At 45.5% G+C, this 27620-nt stretch overlaps 1 protein-coding gene across 3 annotated transcripts in view; it reads right to left on the reverse strand.

Annotated features, from left to right (window-relative positions):
* LOC119382788 (putative thiamine transporter SLC35F3) overlaps positions 1-27620 on the reverse strand; it is a 227731-nt gene that overhangs the window by 56139 nt on the left and 143972 nt on the right. Inside the window, exon 1 of one of the 3 annotated variants that reach the window (XM_037650636.2) lies at positions 14865-14982. The exons of the other annotated variants lie outside the window; for them this stretch is intronic. Coding sequence (XP_037506564.1) covers positions 14865-14958 — 94 coding nt within the window. The 5' untranslated portion in view covers positions 14959-14982. Of the gene's footprint in view, positions 1-14864; positions 14983-27620 lie in introns of those variants that run through there. 3 annotated transcript variants of the gene reach the window in all.

Below are 27620 nucleotides of genomic sequence, written 5' to 3' on the forward strand. Positions count from 1 at the left end.
GAAGTGACAGTCTTTTGGGGACAGTAAAACCGACTACAGCATGAGTGTGGTAGAAATCACAGCTACTGTGATTCAGTCATTCATTTTAGTATTCATTTTGCGCGCGCACCACGCCCACCGGCTTTCTAGATGTACGCTGCCTCTCGCTTTGGCCGATAGCTGTTCCCCGGCTCCTGGACTTGGCTGCCCGGCCCCACGTTCATCCTTCGGGGTAGCCACGGAACCAGTCTCCGGGGCAGCGCGCTGGCTCTTCCTTTTAAACCGCGCAGGCCCTCACTGACACTGCGCAGCATGCGGCACTATCGCAAGATATCTGACGCCTGGTTCCCAAATTAACTTTCGCGATCATATCTTGCGTGAAGAAAAATCCGACAAGTTAGTATTCTCGAGTCGCAGTCCATGCCTAATTTCAAGGACTGAGGCAAGCTGTTTGTCGGGCATCCAATATCTAATGTCGTAGTGCGCAAAGCGCCTTTGATGTGAAATACGGGGCAATTTCGATAGTCCTGTTCACTTTCAACTTCGGTTTAAAGTCGCGTTCAGCAATAGGCGATGTGAAAATTGAGGTCCCATGCAACAGTTTTCCCTGAATTCCAGCCACGCATCCAAGAGCCTTTGCTTTTGTATACCGCAGGCGACAAATTCAATTTTGCGAGCAGGAAGCATACCTCGGCCACCATGTTTTGGCACCCCATATTCGAACGCTAGCTGCTGCGGTGCCACTAGATATCCATAATTTGGCTTCAGTCGAGCGAACAAAAATGTAGCCAAGAAGTGGCCAAGTAGCCACGACGATTTCTCTTCCGCCACAGGCCTTAAAAAGTAGCCAAACTGGCGCAAAGTAGCCAAACCTGGCAACCCTGACGGCGTCTCTCATAGCCTAAGTCGCTTTGCAACGTTATACCAAATAAATGAACCAACCGAATTATTCATATAACTGCAGACGAACTCGCCTGACGAGAAATTTCACTCCTTATAATCACTATGATAATATAACCTCCATACAAAGAGTGTTAATATTGCAAGCGCTGACTGTGTAGTTCATTACCTTCATCTGTGCACACAAATAATCGTGATCATCATCCCAATTAGTCTTGCCGGGTGTTCCGTCTATGGGTCGCGCGGCTGTGTTGTAAATACAAGTATCGTGTACCGTCGTACCGAGCGTCGTCTTATAAGCATCAGTAGCCGAGCACGCAATTTTGTACTTTGCTTCTTCTAATGCCGTAACTTGCATGGCAAGCGCTTCGCTGACTTTAACATGCTCCGCAAGGCTTTGCCTTCTGGAGTTCAGAAAGCCTTGTTCAAAAAGATTTGCCTTCTGGAGCAACTGACTATTGAACAGCGTCCAAACGATGTCCAAGTAAACCTACCACCATCCGAACCGTGTCCAAGTAAACCTAATATCCGAGACATGAAAGGAATATCTGTTGCTTATGCCTCGTCAGCTTCTGAATCCTTTTTTTATTCGTGTAATTATTCTTGTTCTCCTTCTTATCACTTGGTGTATCTAGCACAGAATAAATCATCGCGCGTTCAGTTCTAACTCGTGTGCGCACAAGGGGAGTCATTTCGCTCGTGACATGCCAGCCATCGGGCGCATTCGCCAGTAATTTGTTCTGGAGCAAAATAACGCCATAGAGTCAATTGGATTCGCTCGCCGATGGCTGGAACACGGTTTTCCGATTTCCGCATCACTCTAAAAAAATAATAATAAGTAATCAAAGCAATAAAACGGCGACACACATGACTACGTCGTTCGTCGCGAGTGCCAAACGCAGTGCAGTAGAGGCACGGGTCCATTACGACGACATTTCGAACTGCGACCATTAGAACTGCTGTACAGATGGTGCAGAGGCGTCTGTCTGCTTGCCGCCGTGAAATTTCCGGATATAAGGGTCCTCCTGCAATACCTTCGGTGTTAAACCATAGTGTCCCTTAAGAGAGCCTTTGGTATAGTACTGTGCAGCGGTACTGCTTCTATATTTCTGTATATTGCTTTGATATTTTTCCTAGATAAACGTACTTAAACTTTTATGCCTCGTAACGAGCTTTAAGAGACAGGAGTTTATGAAAGAGAAAATAGGAAAACACCACAAAGCGTAAGTTGTTTGCCGTCTGGTATTTTCATTGTGCTTCCCTTTAATGGACTCCGAAAATCGCGTATCTAATGAGCGTATACATATGGTAGCTGCTTGGCCCAGCTCGTTATCTTATCATTCACATCACAAAAAGTATATCGTTCGATATTACGGTTACAGGGCAACTGAACAAAACCGCGCACTCGACTTTCTCATTATGGCTAGGTGTAGCCTTTATATTGTCTTTTGAACTCCGCTTGAAATGGCTCGCAACATGCCTGCAAGATTAGAATAACAGAGAGCTGAGCTAGTTGGTAAGTATTCATTCTAAAAAGACAGCGCGTTTGTGGTGTCCTGACTTCTTTCTTGTGTCCGTGTTTGGACGCCCTGTCTTTTTAGAATGCCTGCAAGAACTGCGAATTCGAACATACACTTGAAAATGTTTTGTGCGACTGCCCTCGAAACAGCGTTAAGAGACAAGAGCTTGCAACTGGCCTGGTAGGTATTCACGGTAGACCAGTTTCGGAATAAGTCATTTTAGAACGCTGTCCTCATAATCCGTCTCAGCAAAGGGCTTTACCAACGCGTTCTTGTGGTTCTTACGAACAGCAAACGTGCGTTGATGACCCTAGCATTAAAAAATGTCATTATGAGCCCTGTACAGCAGCGATTGTGGGCGTGTGTGTTTGAATGTGTTTCGCTCTCCTTGCTTATCTTTCTAGTTCCTTCCGCCGCTGTAGACCGTCGAAATGGTGGTTAACCTCGACACTTTTTTCTTGTTCTCTCTTTCTCTCTTTTTTTTTCTTTAGGAGCCTGAAAAAAAAATAATAGATTGGCTCAACTTTTGTTGGTTTCATTCATCCGAAGCCAAGATACAAGGGGAAGTTTTATTGTACATGAAACTTGTACATAAACAAACAAAACAAAGAAAACAAGTAAAAACAGTATTTACACTTCACGGATGACCATTAAAACTGATTTATATCTGTATTTCGGAATGCGCACAAGTTGAAGAAACGACAAACAAGACGAAAAGGAGCTGAGCGAAATACTTGTGGCGCCAACTGAGAGCAAGGAAGAGAACTAGAAGGCAGGATGAAACGTCAGCATATGATCTGGCGTTTTAATTTGTCTTCTGCTTCTTTTTTTCCCCTGTTCTCAGTTTGCGCGACATACCTTTCGTCCAGCTATGCTTCAATTCGCCAGACGTTATAATCTGCTAACGCAAAGGAGAGCATAGCGGAAATTGTGTATTAATCGAAACGTATGAACGATAAGAAAAAAATTGAAATAGAAGTGGACGAGGGAAGCCGAAATTCTTCGCATTTCAGTAAGATGAGAACTACAGTGCAGCGGCCGTGGCAGTGCTTCTCACACCCCCGCTCTTTTTCTTTTTTTTTTTTTAGAGCGCAGCTCTTAGCCGCCCGTTCCTGCGTTGAGCGGCGTCGCCGTTGGCGTCGGCGGCGTAACCGATAGAGTAAACGAGGACGAAAGAGAGCGAACGCGTAGCACTCGAGCGCTGGCAGTTTCTATCGCAACATGTAACGAATGTTGCATTGCTACGACTGCGGAAAGCCAAAACCTCAAACACAGTTATCGTTGCCCCAACATGAAGCTGCGCTCAGAATTCGCATTACGCAGTATCGTGGGCGTTGGTAAATGTTTTGTTTCCCCATAGCGTCACATTCGTCATCTTGTCAGCTCTTAATGGCCGACAGTGGTACTTTCCCTCTGCAACTGACCCGGATAACGAGACATGTAGGAGTTTGAGAATGTCCGCAATAGTACCCTGTGTGTCGTGCACACTCACCTTCGTTTGGCCACCATGTATTGGTTAGATTGTTCGCAGCACTCGCTGCTAGCATTTCAAAGGGTTAGAAACCTAACGTGGCGGCGGTGATGATGTTTCTAGAGGCGAGATTAGCTTGGCAGACCTGGTCGGCTTTCGCTCCGCCCGAGCGTCTCTTTCCACGTATTACGTTTTACCAAGAGTCATTTAGGCCAGTCTCTCGCGTCTATAAGTTAAAAGAATAGCAGTCACTTCCTTGCGAACCATCTGAGCACCTTCTGGAAACACAATCTGTTCAGGGCCCCTCGTTTATTTTATTTATCAATATCTGTTCGGGTTTTACGCCCCAAAGCCACAATATGATTATAAGGAACGGCGTAGTGGAAGGCTCCAGAAATTGCGACCACCTGGGGTACTTTAACGTGCGCCTAAGTATATGCAGACCTACATCTATAGCATTATCATCTCCATCAAAAATGCGACCGCCAAGGCCGGGATTCGGTCCCGCGACCTTCGGGACAGTAGTGGGCATCCTGACTGCTAGACAACCGTGGCGAGTTCAGCGCACTAGTGAGGAAGCCCTCTTTCTTTTTCATATTCTTCATGAGCTTCCCTCTTTCAGGGAAAAAGTGATTCCAGGATCATATGTAGTGGTCTATATTTTCCACTTCTTTGAATTCGGTGCACAACAGAGAAGCAGCACCCCATACTTTGAACGTCAGTGCAGGAGTGCATGCATATGCCGTTCTTGCCCTATAGCATAGCGGAGTTGACTCGGCGCGGTTTAGTCCACTCATAACACAGGGCTGATGCGGCGACTTCCGTCGCATCACTTTTATTTAAGGGAGTTCATTTCCCTTGTCTATCCTGAAGATCCCCGTTACACTAGGTCAGGCAGTGCGCAATTAGAGAGTTTGAGAATTGGGGCCGCAAGGAGCTTGGGGACCCAAGAAGCTTGCGAGCCGTCAGGATGCATGCGCAGAACCAAAGGCACTCTTGTGCTCTTGCGCTCGCGCTGGCCCAAGACGCAAAAAACGAAAACTAGCGTGCGTCCCCAAGGCGTCTTGGGTCACCAGCGAGACGACATGGACGCAGCGCGCGCCACGGCACAGTATGAACCGCGTCTCGCATGATTTCAATTTCGTCACGTGTGGCGCTCCGTGCGCTTGACCCAACGCAGCCACCGTTCGGCCCAATTCTCAAACTCTGCTGATCATCCGAACGCAAGAGCAAGCTGCCCAACGCAGCTTGGGGGCCCAGCGTCTTGGGTCCCCAATTCTCAAACTCTCTATTATTGTTCACGGAAATGTTTGTACAGCTGGCGCACTGCATATAACAATTGTTAGCGCAGGGTCATCCAACCAGTATGCAATAAAATGATAAGTCTAGTAACCTTTAAATCCCAAGAAAGAAGTGTTCGTTGCTTACTATACGTATCTCTACAAATTATTTCGGTTTTGTTCCTGAATGAATCTGCATTTCTTTAGTAAGCACCAGTATATTCGGCGTAATTTCTTAATTGCGCATAATTCTTCTATCTCCAGTTTTACCATCTCTCGCTGTCCGAGTCAATCCCGAAGGTAGTATATGTGCGTAAGAACGCACGATTCTTTGGCCGATCCTTAATTACAGGCGCGTGCCGTGATTTGAGGGATCGTAATTATTATAACGACAATCACCGTCATTCTGGTCGTCGATTCAACATCGCGTTTGCTTATACCTTTCTTTTAATCTTTTTTGTGTGATAGACGGCACGGATGTCTTACTACCGAAGCTTCAATTCCAAATAAGCCGAGTTCCGCAGCACGCTGAGATTTCTAAGAATGGCCTTGCTTTAAGAATGTTGGCTTCATTCAATATTAAGGAAAACATCACACGAGTCGACCACAGTCCCAGTGAGCAGAGCCCGACGGCACGTACGATAGTCCCGCAATACGAAATGCTGCCTCTCTGCATACCAGGCAGAAGGAATGAGCAATCTGCGCACAGCAGTTTGCCAACATAGGCGAAGAAATAAAACAAAAACGTAATTACATACCCGCGATCCGGGGAGCTTTCACCCGACAATCACAAAGACCTCAAAGACCACGCATAAAGGAATCGATTTCGTCTGCGTGTGACGTCAGAGAAGCGGTTTCGGCTTCCCTCCGAACGACCAAAGTGGAAGCTTTCTTTGAGAGGCCGAAGTGTTGATAGCCCAGTGCTTTATATTCCGGCCAGACATTGCGGCTGAGTCGCAATAACCCCCAGGCAAAAACCAACCACGCCGGTGTGTGAAACGAGTATGTCGGCTAGGGTTCCTCTAGAGGAACTCGGATTTCTTTCCCGGTGTTCTCTGTGCGTTCTTGTCACCTTATTTTTACCTTCAGACTAATCCTATGCATTCTCAAAGAATGGACTCTTTCTGCATCGACCCTACGCTGCACGAATTTGTCATGGAAATGTTCGCGCGAAAAGCTGAAAGAAAAAAAAAAGAGAAATGAACAGGGGAGGTTCTGTTGGCTTCATTTTGGAAGATTGTTGGCCGAATTTGTTGGCGCTTGTACGTCAGCAAATTTGCGAGTTGGGCTATTTGGAACAAACCAGTCACAATGGTGCTGAGCGCAAGCACGACACAAGCGACGAGAGAACAAGGATCTTTCTAATAAACTTTAGTTAGATGAAAGCGTTGCGTCTTTGTTCTCTCGTCCTTTAATAATAATATCTGGGGTGTTACGTCCCAAAACCACGATAACATTATGAGACGCCGTAGTGGAGGGCTCCGGAAATTTCGACCTTCTGGTGTTCTTCAACGTGCACCCAAATTTAAGTACACGGGCCTCTACCATTTCGCCTCCATCGAAATGCGACCGCCGCGGCCGGGATCGAACCCGCGACCTTCAGGGCAGCAGCCGAGCAACGTAACCACTATACCACCGCGGCGGACATTCTCTCGTCCTTTGTCTCGTGTTCGCGCTCGGAACCATTATGAACGCTTGCGCTTGTGTGCTTTGTTTTATTTTGTTTTTGTTTTTTTTGTTTTTTTTACTGTTTAATTAAGCTTTTTTCTTTCTTTTGATATAAGCGTAAGAGGCATTGCGCATATCTCGGGCATGCTTTCGCACTTGAAAAATTTGGCATTCCAGGGCTTTGTATAAACTGCACGCTTCCGCACTGGGGTGAGTTCTGAAATATACTGCGGCAAAAGTGCGATCCAAGGGCTCAGTGTTCCGGTTTATTTATGTGGCTTATGGCTTGGACGTGAGGGCATTACGTGGAGCGTCCTACTTAGCTCCATCACAGCACCTTGCTGTAAATCATTTATATCGTGTTCCACGTGACAGAGCCTCGTTACAAATTTTTTTACGTGCCTTGCAGGTTAGTGCGTAGCTATTTTCCGTTAGCTAACGCCAGAAAACGGCTTATGGGAAAATGCCAGCTAGCCCTAACCTTTACCCTAGTCAGCATAACCCGCATGTATGATCGTCCAGGAGACACCAACTAAAACTGAGTGCACCTAGAGCCGCATGGTTATACGACTTGTTGGACATTCCGGCTGCTGGAATGACTTCCGTGGCTGTAGCACTCTACTGTCGAGCGCACCAGGAAGTGTCACGGTAGTAAGGTAAGAGTAGTAATAATTGTTGGGGTTTTACGTCCCAAAACCACGATATGATTATTAGCGACGCCGTAGTGGAGAGCTCCGGAAATTTCAACCACCTGGAGTTCTTTAACGTGCGCCTAAATTCAAGCACACGGGATTCGATCCCACGACCTTCAGGTCAGCAGTCAAGTGCCATAACCGCTAGATCATCGCCGAAGGTTAATGGCAAGATTCAGAAAGTTATACGTATGAATGTTACACATATTCTTGCGCAAGACACCTCATAGACAAAACTCGCATTGTTCCTCATGCATTCACTTAATACGACCCGAACGCAAACGCCATCTTCTTTTTTAGGAGCGAAGCTCTTTAGGCCCGCACCCCGCTGTCGCCGTTGAAGCTCCCTTCTCTTAAGCATTGCTTTGGGTTGCAGTGGCCGGTGATTTAAGAGGAAATGTTTCGGCCTTGAGCGATTTGGTTCTAGCGTACCAGAAATTCGAGGTTAAAAGAAATAGTCTCTGTGTACAACTGCTTACAATGGTCGTCTTCACTTTCACCTCCCTTATCGTGGATTGTGAAATGGCAACCATCATTCTAGCACTTCGGGCGCTTTGTCGAAGGTAGTAGCAGACGCTCTCCCCACCCGGCACCGGCGCAGAAATAGAGAGCTTTACTGCTGGGTACTTAAGCCACTTGTGAAACCAAGACGTTGGGGAGGCGGTACTGCTCATGCGCGAAGCCCCAAGCACAGGCGTCCCCGGGGCGCCGGGGCCGTGCGTACGCGCGGCCATAAACCTCGCTGTCACCACCGACCTCCTAGTGGAGATCAGCTGTCCCTAGCAGGTCACGCCCGCCTCGAGTCTATTAAGTAGCCGTCGTGCACTCTGTAGTCCGTCAGCTCCGAACTGATGCTTTTATTTGCTTTATTTTAATGGTCCCTAAGCTTTCACAGCAAAGTATTCGAGTCGAATCAGCACCATTTTCGCGAGCCATACTGATGTAATCGGGGTTCTGCCCAGAGGACCGGAGCCAGCCAGAGTCCCGGGGAGATGTCGAGGAGAGGAGCCCGGAGCTGTTAACAGTAACGTTTATTTACAGGTAGCGTGTTGCTACATGATGGGGTTAGCATCATGGAAGCTCTCGGAGCTCGTGAGAGCTTGAGAGAACTTGTGAGAGCTTGTCGGGAGCGCATCGGCGCTCGCATTTTATGTCCTGGTCTTCCCAGGGTTCCCTGTAGGAAAAAACAATGGAGGCCAGGACAGTCCAATGAAAATTTCCATCTTCACCTCCGCCCCCAAAAGGGGAAGGTGAAACGCCGCCTCCTTCCCAACCCACGAAAGGAGAAAGAGGCACGTCCAGTCCGTCCCATGGCGAGGGAAAAACACTGCCCATCGCGCACTACACGGCACAGCACGAAGACGTTGAGCCTTACGTGGAAATCAATTTCGTAGTCTGTTGCAGTGATGGGTATGCAGCGCCAGGCAGACCACGAATTGTGGAAACAGCGGCACCAAGGCGCCACGGAGAACGTGGGAAATGCATCCGCAGACGGTTCCCAGACGCTGGGCCCTTTGTCCGGGGCACCTTGACGACAAAGCAAGCCGCCTCGACGGCCAACAACTCTTCCTAATCTGTCAGTCGTCAGGCGTGCCCAAAGGGTTTTACGAGGGGCGCTAGCGAGTGGCGATGGGCGCTCCCGAAATCTCGGAGGACAGATGACGTGTTTGTTTGTTGTTGTTTTTTTCGTCCATAGCTGGCACCACTTAACTTAAGCTTTTGCACATGCTATGCTTTTGCGATATCAGAACACCGGACACTAATGAACCCGCACAGAAGACGAAGATCAACGGTACACGGGAAAAGACGATGCCGACCACACCGCCACAAGTTCTCCACGTGTATGTCGTTGTCGGGTTACGGCACCAGCTGCAGTCGCAACTTCGACACGTACAAACATTTTTTTATCTCAGGTTAATTTTATTGGAATTATATCATTTCACGCCGCCATCTATGCTTAGTTTAACATTTTAAATTGTAAAAAACACAAACCAGACCATACATGAAGGACGCTATGGCGCTGTTAGCGCCTGTGCCCTTCGTGCGGCTTGCGTATAGGTACGCATTACTATAAGACATGTCTGCTTGGGTACGCAACCCTGCGCGTACCCAAGCTCTTGGAGCCCCAAGCGCTTGCGTACCACGCAATAAAACTCTCTAATGAAACGCTGCGCGCGATGTTCCGTCGCCGCCGTCGAAGCTCCCCGCCGCATCGCGCTCCCACCTAGCTGTCTCCCTCTACCTGCGCTGCGCGCGCCGCACGCTCACTCGCTCAGTCGTTCCCGCCACCAAGCGCCGCAAACGCTCTCCCCACCCGCTTCCCACCCTACCGCCTTCATGAAAGCCAGCAGCGAGATCAGGCGCATAGTCGTTTGCGTCCCATTTCTAAGGAGCTTCGCTCATCGGTTGCATTCGTACACGGAACAACTGCTAGATTCTTCTCAGTCGACATGTAGATCCTGCCCCGCCACCCTTCGAAAGCTTTCCGCACCTAACGTGGTTTCGCACTGCCTCTGAGGTCGGAGGCACCTCAACTGGTTTAGCATTGCCTCCGTGATCGGCCCAAGCTTTGATCAATGCTGCTCTGAAAATGGGCTGCTATGAAATCGTACAATCGAGGAAATCAGTTTTTGACGTTCCCGTGCGCACGCTGGACAGGCTCAAAATATATGCTTAAGTGTTTCTGATAATTGACAGTGGGCACAATAGGGACCTGCGTCGCTGCAGCCGATCATGTGAGAATAATGTCTTGTGAAGGCCACATCAAGACGAATCCGGTGGATGTGATGTTTCGCTTTAGTTTGTGAGGCACGCGGAACCTTCTTTCCAGGTCCCATTTATGCAGTCGCGGGTGCCTTGCTTCTGATTTGTTCTAGTGTCCTAACGTGCAGTTGCGCATTATGCGCCGAAGCAAGGCATTAGTGCCTGTTCGTGAAAACGCAATGAGCGCTTCCGGGGAATTATCTAGAGCTATTTTAGCGTCAGCGTCAGCCTCTTCATTCCCTATTGCGCCACAGTGAGCAGGCACCCACTGGAATGTGACATGACGGCCATTTTTCGTAGCAACGTCGAGAAGCTCTGCAATTTCTATAGATAAATCATAACACCGGCCTTGCATCGTGACGCAACCGATGGTTCGAAAAGCTGGTTTGGCACCGCAGAATATCGTCCATCTACGAGCGGCCTCTGCCGAAACGAATCGTATTACCGCCCAGATAGCAACAAGTTGTACAGCAGTTGTAACCCTGATGGATCTACTACGTCACATATTTCCGGCGCAGCCTTTGTCATTCCGCAGATAGTCATCCCTCAACGTTTCAAATCAGACCACAAGACCGCATGCCCGACAAGGTTTGTGTGAAGCCCCTTCAGACATGTGAAATCGCTACAAAGATCGGTACACCGAGCAACGAGAAAGCTTCATTTATTAGAAGTACTTCATGGATTCTTCTGCCTAAGAACAACTGAACACTGCATCTTCCGTACGAATGCGAAGTGCGTGCTCATTTTGTAGACAACGACCGCGACATCATTTGAAGAAATACAAGGTACATGAACTTCTAAGATCCATACATTCTAAGAAAAAAAACAAGTATTATTTGACTCTTTTTATGTGCTAGTGCTTACTTGCCATGGATATGACTCTATTTAAAGAGTCGCGTGAACTCTCTTAGGAGATTGTTATACTCTCGTCAGAGAGTCGTGGCGTCCTAAAGAGTGTTAACGTGGCGCTATAAAGAGAGTCATACTACCATGTGATGATATAGGGGGCAAATCAGGAGCGAACGAAAAGAGTACATATACGCTTTTTTTTTTCTTTGGTTAGACTGTACTTTATTTTCTCGGAAGACTGGTGGCACCTAAAAGTCTCTAGTTCCGCTGTTCTAAACATACTCGCCCTGCTAAAAAACATGGAAACAGTGACCAGCACAATATCAACGGCGAACTTGTGGTCGCTTTTACTGGTATTAGGTCGTTATACTAAAGTTGAAAAGCAGTTAACTAGACCATGTGACATGCCCGACTTAAATTATGACCTTCATAGAGAAATGTCTGAAAAAATGTTCTTGTAGTCGTTGGTTTACAGATGTTTTGGTTAAATTAATATATTATAGCATCTCACATTCGCTGCACAACGGGCATCGCTAATTAAGGAATGTAGACTCATAGGACATAAGTGGGCGACCATTAACGGTTTCCTCTTTCCGAGAGGGTGTGCTCCTCGACGTGACCAGGCCCGCCGAGCACTGCTGACTTTCAGGAACAAAACAAATAAACGTTTTCTCTGTGCTTTTACTTATTTATGTTCAAGTCTACTTTCTTTGCTTGCTTATTTTTTGCCCTCTTTCTCTTCTCCTACCTTCAGTTCCTCTACCTCTTCCCTCCTTCCGAGAGAGTAGGCAGGCGTTGTGTTCCTCTATGAGGCAATTGACAGCCTACTTTCTCCCTATTTCCTCTGCGTCCTTGTGTGTATGTGTATACATATCAAACAATAACGATAACGTAGATTCTCGCAAGCTTCTGTCTTGAGAAACGCTACACTCTTTCAAAAATAGCGTGTCTCGTTAACTTTTCTCAAGCAATGCGGGAAACCGTCGTTTTCGAGTAAGATATCGAAGACGCCACTTTTAAAATGGGCTTCGCGAAGGCACGACGTACGTTTCCTGCCAGCTTCGACCCGTATTATAGGCAGGGTGTCTCTGCCATGGAAGCATTCCGCGCGGAAGGCCCGCGAAGCTAACGACCCATTAGAGGCAGCCGGTGCCGTGCTTTGCATACTGTCCAGCACGTGGGGAGGCACGCCCTCATTGCCCAACAACGCCTGGTCTCCAGACCCGCACGGGCTCGCTCAGTGCTCATTTATACCTCCGTTGGCAGAGAGGCTTTGCAGGCCGCGAGGCAGGTTGGCTACAAACCTGGCTCGCATTCAATTTAGATTATCATCCTCTTACCGCGAACGTGGTGGCGATGACAGGGCGGCTAATCTGAGGCTGTCGTCGAGCAAAGCTTGTCAAATGACTCACGTCGAGAACAACTTACGCTATAACGAATGTAGCACCACTGGGGCAGAGCGCTGTGTTTTTAACGCGTATGCACTTTCGCGGAACGATGGAGTAAGTGCATGCCTTCGCAATTTCGCCTAGGGCGAAAAAAATGTGTGAATAAACACAAAACAAGCGCAGTTAAAGGTTTCGAAAATCACTGCACCGTGCTCTGGTTGTTAGTCTAAAAGTATGAACCCGTACATACCAGCAAACGTACCTCGAAAACTGGAATTTGTCATAATCTGTTCTTTCGAATAATTGTTTTTATATGAGACTCTATATGTATAGCTGATAGGTCACGGTCGATGTTATGGCGCAACAACGCAACATACGGGACAGTGAATCACAGGACACAGCGCTGTGCCTTGTGTGTTTCGCTTTTCCCGTATATTGCGCTGTTCTGCCATATAATGTCCATGAAACAAATATAGTTGGTTCACGAACCGGCCACCTAAGACCTCTCGTACGGTAGATATTGTTGGCGCGCACAGCAACGAATATTTGAACCACCTCGCACTGCGCCAAGAACTTCGAAAGCACCACTAAAGCCCGAACGTCTTTCTTTCTTAATATCGTTTTCGCTTATGAATTATTGCGGTTTAGAGGATTATTGTAACATACTCGCATATCACTGCTTCTATGCCTCTGATGTGAAGCAATGGGGCATACGAATAATGTGTTCCCACTGCCTTTTATTCCGCACAACGCATCAGGCATCAAAGCTAGGCAAGCCGTGAACAATGCTTCAATTTGTTTTTTCATTAAACTGTTCCATTAAACTTTTCGATTGACCAACTTTGTCCACGCACGGACTCGGTTGCAGCTTCCACACAGCGCGGAGGCGTGCATCTACTTCGTTAACAATAATAAACGTTGGGATTTGACGTCACAAAACCACGATATCATTGTACCTTAATAAAAACCAGCCGATAATGAAGCCAACGGAGGTATAGGGGTCGTTAATCGTGTTGTTTTAAGTGCATTGTAGTTACTGTGACATATATGTGAAGAAAGCAAAGTGGACGAAAAGACAACTTGCCGCCTTCAAGTGATTGTAAGAAAGAAACGAGCATGCGTTTAACGGTATGCTCTTTCGGTTTATTCGCTATCACAGTCAAACATTCCCAGCCTTTTTCAAGAGCTTTGAAACATACACTTAAAACATGAATGGTGTGGCGCAGGCTTTCAAGTAAATGAGAATAACGTTTGATAAAAAAGTTTTGCGTTAAAAGCGAGAGCGAGTGAGACGCTCTGTTCTCCACCGTGTACTCGTGAACCAGTTTTTCTACCTACCTTTCGCAAATCTTCGATGCGTATATTCTGAACACCGTACTGTGGACGAATAATTTACAGAATTTTCCGCGGCAGTATTCTTATTAGGTCAGGCACCACAACATCAGCGTCAGATGCCAGAGCCAACGCTTTAAAAGACTGAGCACTAATTTTTGTATCAAGTGGTCAGAAATGCAAAATGCCACTGTATGTCACAAGATAAGAAATAACGAACATTGTAATATACTCGTGAGTAATTCAGCGCTGAAATTAACGATGTAAATGCTTATTACATAAAAAAACAGTTTTTTTTTTACTGTAATAAAAACCAGCAGATAATGACGCCAAGGAAAGGTATATGAAACGTTAGTTGTACAGTTTTAAGTGTATTGTCGTAATCGTGATAGAGATGTGAATACAGTAAAGTGGACGAAAAGACAACTTGCTGCCGGCAGGGACCGAAACTTCAACCTTCGGATAACGCGCCCGATGATCTGCCAATTGAGCTACGGTGGCGGTCACCCTATCGTCCACTTTATCGGTGCAGGTATTTATGTGCATGCAAACCTAGTAGTGTTAATTCCCCCCTTCTTTCATTTTTTTTTTCTAACTGGACATTCATACGGCTATACCTGCGCATTTTTTTTTCTTTTTCCCTTGTAATGTTCCAGACGACTTCTGAGTACTATAAACCATTGATTAAAAAAAACCAAATGCAAGGAATGGCGGCCGATGATGCTGTCTAGTAGAAAGTAAATCACAAAGTGTTATTGGACACGCAAGCGTAATCCTCTAAGCAAGACCTACAGTGGCACCGCAGGTGTAGTTCTCTGACACGTCGGTATTGCCGATCACCGAGTCACTCACACCTCTACAACGCTCATTCATGACGATCCCCACATTCTAGCTCCGCGTGATTCAAGTTCGCGCGTCTCCACGCACCACTCAACGTAACAACCGGTTCATTCTTTCCTAGAACCTTCAACCTCCTAATTCCTTCTTTAACCTCAAAGTTCAAAATCTTATCTCTCACTCACCGTAACGGCTGTCAAACGAGTCTCCTCCGAACAGGTAGCTGATCTCGGACGGGCCTCGTGACAGCGGAGGTGCTCTACTCTGTCCGCTCTCCATGTCTTAGGCCCGGGTCAACGGCGTGAGGCGAGCGTTCGACACCGACGACGGGAACGAAGGAAGGATTTGGAGAGCGTCGAGCGAATTTCCCGCGAGGTCGCCTGCCGTCAGACGGCGGGCCGGCGTTCCGCGGCCTGCCGCGCACGCCACACACCGCGGTGTCCGGTGCGCGCGCGTTCTGGGCTCCCCGTACGCATGATTAACAGCGACAACGGCGGCACAGCCGAATAAGAGGAGGAGGAGACGGCTCGACGACGTCGACGACGCGCTGGCGCATCGATTCGGGAAGTTGTCGCCCCCGCCGTTGTTCCTCTCTTCTTTTTTTCCCGAATACGGGCGTACGAGGGAAGGGTCACCACCGTAGAGCCGCTCGCCCTTCGCGGGCTGTGCGCATGCGGTGTGCCTACCTGAAGGCTCCGCTGGTGTGCCGCGCGACGGACAAGGGGCGAGCGAGCAGCGCACCGCGACGCGACGTCAGCGCATTTGGGATAAAGTAGGGAGAGAGGGAGCTGGCTTGGAAAGCGAGTAGGGAGGGGAGGCTAAGTCTAGTCCCCTATGCCCACCACGAGAGAAACGACCGCGCCGCTCGGGAATGGTGTGTGGGGGAGAGAAGTCTAGAGGGAGAAAAAGACACGCCTGTAGTCAGGTCTGGTTCCTGTGCCGGCGTGAAAGTGCGTTTCCTCCTGGTTTCTCTCTTTTTTGGGGGGGTTCCTGAGCGCTAGCGTAGGAGTCGATAGTTGGGCGTTTCGCAGAGTGCTTTTTGAGTAAAAGCGCTTCGCAGTCGTCACTCTGGATCAGAACTGTGATTCATTTTCTTTACATTTATTTCCTTCTTTTTGTTCTTCTCGTCGGCAGCAAACAGTTAAAACGCCGAGGGAGGAACCGAAATGCACCGGCGGCGCGCGCCAAACAAAAATGAATGGCATCCACGGTCTAGTACCCGGCCATTTCGTAAAGCAGGGTACTTGCGAAAAAAAGAAGAGAAGACGACGAAGACTGAGTTTCCGAGTGTGTTGCTACTTTTTGGCACATTCTCTGCACATTACGTCGCCTAGGCAACAATTGCTTTTTGATCCACAAAATTGTGTTGAAGCACGGTGTTAAACAATTAAATGTCATACAAGCATCGTAATTACTATATTAAATTAATGAGGAGTTCCTATTGCCGCTTTTGCGCGATTAGTCGCATTCACTTGATATAAATTTCATCGTTTCTTTCAATTTTTCTCTAGTATTTGTATTTGCTCTTCAACGAAATGTTCGAGATTCGAGCATCGGTAATGATTGCTTTCGATTAGTGACTATGCTGCTCCTCCCTGCTTTTTTTTTTTTCTTAAATATAATGAATAAATGTACGTCTGCATAGTTTTGAAACATTTAAAAATCGTACGACCACCTTCCACGGGGAAACAGAAAGCGATCGCCTACTGAAGAAAACGCTATTGAGAAGTATGACCGTAAGACGACGGCTTACAATAAACAGACACGCTGATACTACGTACATTAAACCAAAGCCTTTTTTTAAGCCCCTGAAATATTCCAGCAACGCAACCAACAAGGCTAGTTCGTTCAGCTTCACAGTTGTGTTGTCTTGCATTTTATTCGAAAAAACAAACACGCATGTGGGTTGTCTTTTCATATATATATATAGACAATGCAGAGACAAATATCAGTCACGTGAAGTTCCATAAATAAGAGGCGACAATATGCACGCGCATTTCCCAATGTTCCACATGTTTCTCACGTGACTGGCAGTTCAGCAAGATAGCAAAGGACTGGTGTTACTGGACGTAAAAACAGGCTAACACGGACACAAGAAAAGAAAAATTAAACGCGCTTGCTATCGACCACACGCTAGCGGAAAAGGAAAAACGCTCAAGCCTTATTTGGTGCGGTTTCTACATGCATAGGTTAACTGCCGGTTTCGTTTGAGTTATCTTTGCCGCAAAACACTCACGTTACGCAATGCATTGCGGTGAAGAACACAAATAATGAAACGGGAAACACACAGTTGTACTATGCGGATACTTATTTGAGCATTCTCAATAAAGTGGTGCGATAAACCGTTAATCACAGTAGCGTGCGAGCACTCGCGACACTTTGCAGACAGTGCGTTTTTGTTCGTACGTACGTCGACTCATGGCATATCATCAATAACGATAGCGCGTACGCAACTCAGCGCTCGATTATCTTTCCCGAAAAGTACTTGCCGTGCTCGAACGCTTTTTTCTAATGAGTACCTGCTCGTGTATGAATGATGGCTTTCGGCTGCTTTCCCTTAAGCTTGCGCAGATCCGTTTCTTGTCTTTCTTTTTTTACGTTACTGCGCAATATTTCAACTCATTTTGAACGTTTGTGTGGTCGTTTTCGCTCCCCCTTCTGTCTATATAAGCATGGCTACATTTCAACTGTATTTCGAGGTCCCGAGAAAAGTACACTCAGCATACGTTATGTGTTCCTAGTTAGCCAACGAATTGAAGGGTTTCGCCATCGAATATTAGGGGTCCCCCTGGCACATCTACGGCTACGAAGCGGATAACCTTGCGAGCGTGGTGATGGCGTTAAGGCCAACGAAGAAGGGTTTTAAAACGCAAAGCAATAAATAAAGGAAGATGTTTCAGGTTCGAATCCATCTGTGGCCTTAGTCTTCCTTGCATACGTAGAGGGAGGGCCTTCGGTTCTCCGTGTTCTCAGTTCCTCAGGATTCAAATAAAGTTCTTGTCATGTCATGTCATGTCCTTCTTTAACGTGCACGTAAACATATGCACGCGAGCGTTCTTACATTTCACCCGCACAGAAATGCAGTCGCTGCAGCCGGAATCAAACCCGCGACTCTCCCGATTTCGCGAGCGCAAATGATTAGTAATCGGATTGCCGGTGCGGGTTCGTTCTTAAAAAGCCAAACAGAAAAAAGAGCGTAGAAATTGTACACTCTCGTAGGTTATTATTCTCAGCTTTGATTTCGCACAATTATAATGCGATATACTGATTGCTCTTATTTTAATCTCTAGTGAGCTTTCCCGGAGGCTCAATAGCAGCACATCCAACCGGCTGCAACATCATGGTTATTGTATAGACGCCGTGCATGAAGGAATATCGTGTCAAAAAAGAAAAAAAATCCCTAAGCTGCTACAATGCGCAAGTCACTGCAGCGGCAAAGCTTAATAAAGTATAATCGAAGCCTTAGCTTTTCTCTAGATCCTCGCCATCACCATAGGCGCTCCACTTTCTTTTCTCTTCCGTTTTAAAGCGCGGCTATGCGCCCGTTCTTGCGTTGAGCGACGTTGCCGTCGCTGTCGCCGTCGGTGGCGTAACCGATAGACGTGAAAAAGTACACACATGAAAAAATAAAATGAGAAAAATGAGAAAAACGATTTGAACCCGGGCGCTTTGCGTGGCAATATAGTATTCTACCACAGATCCACGCCGGTGCTTCAACCTCGTTTGCAAAACGACCCTATCCACGTGTCATCTCGGGCAAGGAATCGCGTTAACCCATGTAATATAGCGTGGCAGGAGAGTAAAATAACAACTATTCATCACGCATTACTAATTTCACAACGACCGTGTGGTTTAATGCCTCCCACCCACTTCAAAGTGCTCAGCGATAACTCTTCATCGTCATCAGCCACATGGAGGATCAAAAAAGTGCACATAATATCTTACAGATTTCTAGTGCGGGTACCTCGCTTATCCGCAGAAAGACGAATAATGGCGTTGTTGGTGCTGTCCTACCTCACAAAAATTATGATTTATGGTGTCGTCGATACCTTGCGGAAAGCCAAAACTTCAAACACAGTTGGCCATGCCCCAACACGAAGCTGCGCTCAAAATTCGCATTAGGCAGCATCGTAATCGTTTTATTGATTGTTTTATTCCCCTCCTTTTCTCCCAGCGTAGGGATCTATCTATCTATCTATCTATCTATCTATCTATCTATCTATCTATCTATCTATCTATCTATCTATCTATCTATCTATCTATCTATCTATCTATCTATCTATCTATCTATCTATCTATCTATCTATCTATCTATCTATCTATCTATCTATCTATCTATCTATAATGAACTGAGCACCTATCCCCCCACGATCTCCTTAATAAATCTGCCGCCTGAACGCGCATAAGTTATTCAGTGGCGAGTTGCAGGCTCCGAGCTTAATACTTTAAAAGCTCTTCTTGTCTAGCCCTCTGCGCTATACCGGATAAGTGGACGACCTCCCGTTCGCGTTTCGACTGAAAAACGAATAGCTTATTACGCGGAATTTACAGTGTAGCTTCGTTAAAAAGAAAGGCAAAATATTGTGAAGTTCCACGTTAAAACTTACGTGTAAAATTTCGCTCCGTTGAATGTTTGAGAACTTAACAACCGGGCACAAATTCTTGACCAACGTCAGTGTATTTCCTTCGCGATGTTTTCCAATTAAGCGCGTTCTTAGAATGCCTCACGAATACCGTGAAACCCTTCTGGGTGCTATGCAAGGAAATTACGTCGCACTGTTTTCAGTCGTGGCTATGTATATACACGAAGTTATTCGTACGCGAGACGAAATGTTTGTCTTTCGAGGCTTCGAAATTAAGTTATTGTGAACTGGAAACGCGCTGTAAGTTCAGCCACGATGGTACGTTTGAATAAAGAAAGTTTAGGTGCGCAAAACATTCCAGGCAGCATAGATTCTTTCTCTTCTTTTCTTGGTGCTCTTAACGTTTATTTATGTTGTTCAAGTGTTGTTCTAACTAACTCACCTTCAAGAAACTCTTAACACGAAAGACAAAGAAGCGAGAGAAGAGAGTGAACCACTGAGTGTTATGAAAACTTCATATAACAATTTTCTATAGGTGGAGCTCCATGCAACAATAAACGCAAAGTTAGATTTAAAGGAAACGCCTATTTCTCACTAGTCTGTGAAATTTTAAACAGCGATGGAATGACGCTATAGATCGAGTGAGTGTTTCTTCTGTGTTCTTCTTGGTTTCTTTTAATTTTGGTGATCGTTTAAATTGTCCTCGCCTATAGTTTCCACACTGTGTAGGTCGATTCCACGAAAGATAAAAAAAAGTGTGTATATTCGATGTTTCCGATTTTCCTGATAATTTTGTATGTTGTGCACATATGACTGCACAGCACGAAATCGCGGTTCGTTTTCAAATAAAATTTTTTTTCATAACAGGAAAATTCGACAAGTGTCGCCGGTTGACGACGACCAGTTTACGAAGAGTGCGTTTTCGTAAATTCGCGATCATGCTGGCAGCTACTGAAGCTATATATTACAAATATTTTTCTTTTTGGCGGAAGTAGAAGTAAAGAGGAAATAGCTCTTATGATTTCATGGAATTCTGAGCAAATTATGTATTTTTAAAAATTCACGAAAAACGCTGCGTTTTTGAAAATCAGTCAAATTTGGAACGCTATGGCTACTTCTGTGAACATCTTAGCTTGTTCATATTTGCAGCATGAATAGGCCTCTATGTGAATAATGAACCTCTGCATTTGTATTTCTCTAATAGTTTTCAAAGTAGTAAATTTTCATGCTCGAAACACCAAAAAGAGAAAAGTGCTCCTCGATTAAAAAATCTATAATAAAAAAAAACCCAATCTCAATTTTGTTCAAAGTCCTCCAAAATGTTCTCAAAGGACTGCAGAATGATATTATGAAAAAACATGTTGCATCATTTTGATTAGGACAAAAGCAGAAAATGTCAAACACTGTGTTTCCAGAGCGTGGTGGCTACTGCGTGAAGGACATCTCTAGTACCAAGAAAATACAGTAACACGTCTTTTTTCTTCTCTGAGCTTCGCTAAACAACAGTAATGATCTATTGTCGGAAAGTGGGAACTGTTTTGTAAAGAAAAAAAGATCGTTCCAATTAAATGCATTTGCGACACCACTTATATTCCTCGTCGACGGGTAGCACGGACATTTTCATTCCTCTGGATAATTTTTTTTTTTAAAGTAAATGCGCTTACCTATATAAAAGCAACGAAGCTAAACGCGAAATTTGTGTAGCTGAGTCGATCATGCATTGTAAGAATGTGAGAAATCGCAAATAGCGACAGTGGTGAACGGCGAGTTCCGCAGTGCAACTTAAGCACAGCAGCCACACATTGTTTGCCAGGCTTTGTCGCTCTGCACGAAAAAATGCTGGGGTGTCGATTGCGTTGGTTACACGATACATTTTTCACCGCTCGTCGCTCTCCCACCCGGTCTCTGGATCCGCACCGTGCGGATCGTGTGGCGGATCGAGTGGCCCGCGCTACAAGCACTCGTGTAAACGGAGTAGCATGCGTTAGTCGGACAGGTGCAAAGGCGGCGCGATAGACGCCCGCCTGAGCAGACGACAGCAACGAGCACGGCTGTGCCAGTCAGCCTAACACCACCTGAGATAGAAGTTAAGCATCCAAATTGTGCTTCACCTTGATGCGATCACTGTCCTACGCTCTGAAGGTGGCTACGGGTAGGCGTTATAGCCATGACCGAGATTTTGTACGGACTGTCTCATGGTGCACAAAAAGAAAATTCCGCTGGAGCGGAATTTTCGTTATGTAGAAGATATCGTATCGAGTCTCTTTTGCGGAGGGTCATGAAGTAGGATGCGCGCTCAATTCAAGAGATGACCAGATCTGCCAGCACTGCTTCAAGACATACAAGGAGATGCAAAACAAAGCAGATGCAATGCAAACAAAACGTGTTTTGTCCGTGGCCAAAACTGCTGCCACCAATCTTCACGTAATCGATTCTTTTTAAACTCTGCATTTATCACATAAGGTTTGACAACGTACACATTTGGGCCAACAAAAACCACACGTCTTGGCGACCGTTCTCCAGAAATTCATTTCCATTCATGAAGAGACCTTGGCTTTTATACCAATCTCTCAATTCTGGCGCACCACATCATCATAAGAGACGCATGGAGGGAATGCGTTCTTTAGCACTCAAGATATGAATTATACTCAACTGAAATAGATGAAAGAAAAGGAGGCTACAACTGAAAGTGCCTACTGTGGACTGAGGGATGTCTAACACTGGCGTGAAGTCGCAAACCACGCAAATGCATTTAATTGAAACGATCTTTTTTTGTTTACAAAACAGTTCCCACTTTCCGACAATAGATCATTACTGTTGTTTAGCGAAGCTCAGAGAAGAAAAAGACGTGTTACTGTATTTTCTTGTTACTAGAGATGTCCTTCCCGCAGTAGCCACAACGCTCTGGAAACACAATGTTTGACATTTTCTGCTTTTGTCCTAATCAAAATGATGCAACATGTTTTTTCATAATATCATTCTGCAGTCCTTTGAGAACACTTTGGGGGACTTTGAACAAAATTGAGATTGGGTTTTTTTTTTATTATAGATTTTTGAATCGAGGAGCACTTTTCTCTTTTTGGTGTTTCGAGCATGAAAATTTACTACTTTGAAAATTATTAGAGAAATACAAATGCAGAGGTTCATTATTCACATAGAGGCCTATTCATGCTGCAAATATGAACAAGCTGAGATGTTCACAGAAGTAGCCATAGCGTCCCAAAGTTGACTGATTTTCAAAAACGCAGCGTTTTTCGTGAATTTTTAAAAATATATAATTTGCTCAGAATTCCATGAAATCATACCAGCTATTTTCTCTTTACTTCTACTTCCGCCAAAAAGAAAGATATTTGTAATATATAGCTTAAGTAGCTGCCAGCATGATTGCGAATTTACGAAAACGCACTCTTCGTAAAATGGTCGTCGTCAACCGGCGACACTTGTCGAATTTTCCTGTGATGGAAAAATTTTTTATTTGAAAACGAACTGCGATTTCGTGCTGTGCAGTCATATGTGCACAACATACAAAATTATCAGGAAAATCGGAAACATCGAATATACACACTTTTTTTATCTTTCGTGGAATCGACCTGTAGTCGCAACGTTTACAAAAACCGACACTGCTATATATTTTTTCATAAAGAGTGGTGCCGGCACCTTTTTTTTGCGGAAAACTTCCACTGTTGTCTTAATCTCATAATTCAGCACCTCAGTTGCTAATATAAACAATAAAATAAAGTTCAATTTTACATTAACCTGACCACTGCTGACTTTCATTTAGAATGCAACACTGCTCTCGTTAATTCCACGAAAACACCGCCTTGTGCACTGCTGCAGAAAACTTGTTCAGCACAAGTTCGTGCGGCTTGTGCAGTTTGTGGTATGCCTTGGCAACGAATATATAGCGAAACTCCTATCACCCTGAAAATTTGTTCAAAGTGAATACGCCTTCCAAAATCGCGGCTACAATTCGCATATTTCAATATATTCCCTAAGCAATAATTAAATGTCAATTGGTAATTTGGATAAGTTGTTAATTCGGTGATTATATATGTGCAGTGCTCGAGCTCAAGATTTACAAAACGCCAGCGGCCGCGATTCTAAACTAAAGCCTTTATCGGCCATTTTCAATTCTCCTGTGGTCGCAATCACACTAAGAGTGATCGAAGTACTATGTATGCTACGGTCTTCCCCATTTCGTCACTCCGCAAAAATGTCAACGCGATCTCCGCCGGGAACTACGCGACGCGAATTTCCAACACACGAAAGGGTATATAAATATATTATGCGAGCATGCGTTCCTGTGCCCTTTAAGCCGCATGCCGCGAAGAAAAAGCCGCTTACTCAAAGCGGCCAAAATACCCGGTCGTCGGAGGTTCAAACATCCTGAAAGAGAAAGGAACGCGACAAAGATACAAATACAGCTCGTGACATTCGCAGAGTCGTATAGCGTCGTTCCGGCGAAGTATGACGTCACTAGAACACGGCAAGCAGAATGACCGTCGTCATCGCCCTTTGTCTCTTTCATCACACCTGCGCGTTCTCTGAGAAGGTGACGATGAGCCAGGTTTCTCGCAATGGGCCCACGTGGGCGCGAGTTTAAACACCCTCTCTGTCACCGCACCCTTTCCTCGCGTGCTGGAAATGCCCAACAGAAAGGATTGATGTAGCCACAAACGTGCACAGAAGACAAGACACGCCCCATCGCGACCGACCTTCGTACAGCACATATCTACTGCAGTTTCTCCAACCCCCTTTTTTATTTTCCTTCTCTTCCCCCGTCCGCCGTAGCAGAGCTCGCGATCGCCTTTACTTGCACTACGTTGCGAAATCTATGCAGTGTTGGGGAGCCTGGAGTTCTGAATCGCAGAACTAACAAGAACGAGTTGCCAAAATGTTGCCAGCTGGGGAGACCACATGACAAAGTCTATCGAGGAAGTCGCATTAACAAGTTTGTAACTAATAAACTTTACCTGCTCAGCCTTGAAGTGCCTTCAAGGCTCAGCCTTGAAGCTTTGTAAATAGTTCTGTGTTGTTTTCTTTTCCTTCTCCTTTACTCTCCTAACCCACCTGCTGAGCTGTTCAGATCTCAGCAGCAATTTCCTTCCCTTCAGTTACCTTATTTATCTTTTGATTTGTTTAAAAGCAACAACGAATTACTTTTGGGCAAAGAATCAGGAATCAGGTCCATCCAGCTTTGTAGCTCCGTCTAAACCAATGGCAACATATATACAGATCTGTTCAGACAAGAAAGAAAGAAAGAAAGAAAGAAAGAAAGAAAGAAAGAAAGAAAGAAGAGAAGAAAGAAAGAAAGAAAGAAAGAAAGAAAGAAAGAAAGAAAGAAAGAAAGAAAGAAAGAAAGAAAGAAAGAAAGAAAGAAAGAAAGAAAGAAAGAAAGAAAGACCTAGGAAGCTTTCAAAAAGCCCTCCCCCCCTCCCCTCCGTTTTCCAGTTCTATTACAGTAATATCATACTTCCCAATGCGCTGCAGCGCAGTACTTTCCCTGCTATGAGCGAACTTTGTTTGAAAAAAAAAAAAGCGGCAAGTGAAGCCAAGGTACTCCGTCATAGCCACACCTGACATATATACGTGAGTGCCGATTTTCGTACTGTGCTTCCTGTGCAGGGAGCGCGCAGTCACGGTTATAAACCATTCTGTCAGTCGATCGATCAATCGACCGTTCGATATATCTTAGAATAAAAAAGTTTTCGCCGATGTCTTCAAATCTCATAACAAATGTACAGAGAGAGTTATAGTAGTATTGCATATGGTAGTATTGCATATGGTTTGTTTTATGTGTGTGTGGAAGGGTTACATATCGTCTAAATATGAAGTTTTATCTTTAATTAGAGTATAAAAGCGTGAAAGCGCTCATAGATTTACTGTGCGTCTTACTTTTAGGGGTATAATTTGATTGGCTGATATCAGAATAGATGTGTGATCGATTTCACTCAAGTGCTTGCCTCTGAACGTTTCTTCCTCTACTTGCAAGGTGCCTGAATCCAGGAGTCGGCTTAAAGGTTAGAGGAGGCCTACTTCAAGTAGCTCTTCACCCATAACCTGTATCCACTCGCCCCCTAACGTCTAATCAGGCATAAAAGAAGTTCATTCATTCATCCACTCGCTATAGAAAGGCTACATGAAATGGAAGCGCCATCTAAATAATTCCTGCTAAATCACACCAAAAAATTACGATTGATTGATTGATTGATTGATTGATTGATTGATTGATTGATTGATTGATTGATTGATTGATTGATTGATTGATTGATTGATTGATTGATTTTCTAATAATGCAACTCTCAGTTCAGAGTGATTCAATTATGCATCCTGTCCAGACATGATGGAGTAGCTTTGGCTCAGGTAAAATGTTTCCGCGTACACGAACCTTCGGTACAAGCAAATACACTCTATTTACAACCGCAAAACGACGCTACCCCCGGGGCCTTGCACGAAACCTCTTTCGTTCCTGGGCGGGGTCGGTCCCGAACCTTTGTATTCCTATCCACGCGTTCGCCAGCAATGCACGCAACCAGTGATCCTCCTCCTCCTCCTTTGATCGCCTCCTGCCTCGTCAACCTGCCAGACCAACCCCGGGTTTCCCAAAGTGGACCGGTCCAGTCGTGGCGGCTTTGTTTTCTTGCCGTCCTTCGGGATGAGAGGCTCAGGCGGCTCAGGTGCGATGGGCGAGGCCAGCGCCGGACATCGGCCTATAACGTACGCTCGACGAGACGAGGCCGCCGCTGGCACACGACGTGTTTGCCGCCGCCGAAACGCCCTTCCTTTCTCGTGCCCCTCACGCCATCCCTGTTGTCGCGCCTTTCATTGGGCTTCTTTCTTCCGAGACTCCTTTATTTACCCCATCGCCCTTTCTTCGTGAAGAGTGTGACTTTCTGTGTGTGTGTGCTCCCCATCTCCTTCTTTCTCATCTACCTCTACCTTTAAAACTCTCCTATCCCTTTCCCCCACGTAGGGTAGCGTACCAGTTTTTCTAGACTGTTTAACATTCCTGCCTTTCCTCTCTCACCAAGGTGGCAATCTGGGCACGTTGGCAGTGCATTTTCTTTAAGAAAGGTAAAAACGCACTAGAAGCAAAGACTCAAAGAAGCGACACACAAGGTCCTATGTATACGTGCGTGTGTGTGTCCCGCTTTTACCGCTCTTTTTATTCCTCTCACTTTCTTATTCCTTCCTTTGTTCGGGAAAGCGAATCAAGCCACTGCATTCGAGCCAGTAATGCAAGCGCCCTGAATTTTTATTCGAGTCACAGCTTTCTTCATAAAAGGGAGAGGAAGAGAATCACTCCCAAATGAAAAGAATATTCTCGGCCACCGCTTTATTTTCTCGTCGGCTTCTTCATCAATATTCAACTGTTAACTAAAAAGGGGACAACGTGAGGTGGTAGGAACGCATCCAAGCGATAATGCGGTTTTTGGACACGTGCGTCCCTTGCTTGAGACGATATAAAGAGCCAACAATAAGCAGCGGTTCTCCGGCGCATTTGTAGAAGTGTTCTACTTGAGGCAATCGCCTTAACTATAAATGCACTGTTATCGTAGACGACACGCGTGCTCAAACCGAAATTCGAAGCACGGTACTAACCCGCTGAAGCACTAAACCAATCCGTGAAGCGCCGCGTCGTGGGCATGTAGTAAACGCGTTCTGTGCGAACGATGCGCAGTAGGAGCCCCCAACTACAGCGTTCTTCATGACCATATCGTAGTTCCGGTGCGTAAAACACCAGCGTTTAACTTAATATCGGTCTTATCGGGGACTTTATGAAGCGGTACGGCCAATAAATGCCGTGATCGTTCTTTGCATCATCTACTGGGTGTGTCCAGATAAGATCGAACACGAGGTCCCGGCCACCATTCCCGATTTTGATGAAATTTTATGTGGGCCTGGGCATTAGACCGAAAAATGGTTTCGAAGTTAGTTTCGTGAAAAAAATTTGTTAGCCTGAATATATATATATATATATATATAGAAACACCTTTCCGCCAATTTTGCGATTTCTGAATTTTGAGCGCACCTAGGGAAAAAAACAATGCACATATTGGTCACAATATTTATTGCCCTCAAAAAACAAGTGAAATACAGTCTTATGAGTCTATTATTTTTCTTACCTCTCTAAGCATTTTGGACAAAAAAATATCACGAATATCGCAAATCGCATAAAATACCTGCATTTCAGGAATTTATTGCCGCGAACAAGTTAAACTGAGGATAATAACAATCGGTACATATTAACTTTGATATTTGTACTTTCTTTTAAAATAAGTGCCGTGGTTTTATCGCGCTCTGTTTCACTCCATAGTTGTGCTGAAACGTAAGTGATTTACCAAAAACGCTAAAGTT

This window comes from Rhipicephalus sanguineus, chromosome 2 (genome assembly GCF_013339695.2).
Source record: "Rhipicephalus sanguineus isolate Rsan-2018 chromosome 2, BIME_Rsan_1.4, whole genome shotgun sequence".
Classification (NCBI taxonomy): domain Eukaryota; kingdom Metazoa; phylum Arthropoda; class Arachnida; order Ixodida; family Ixodidae; genus Rhipicephalus; species Rhipicephalus sanguineus.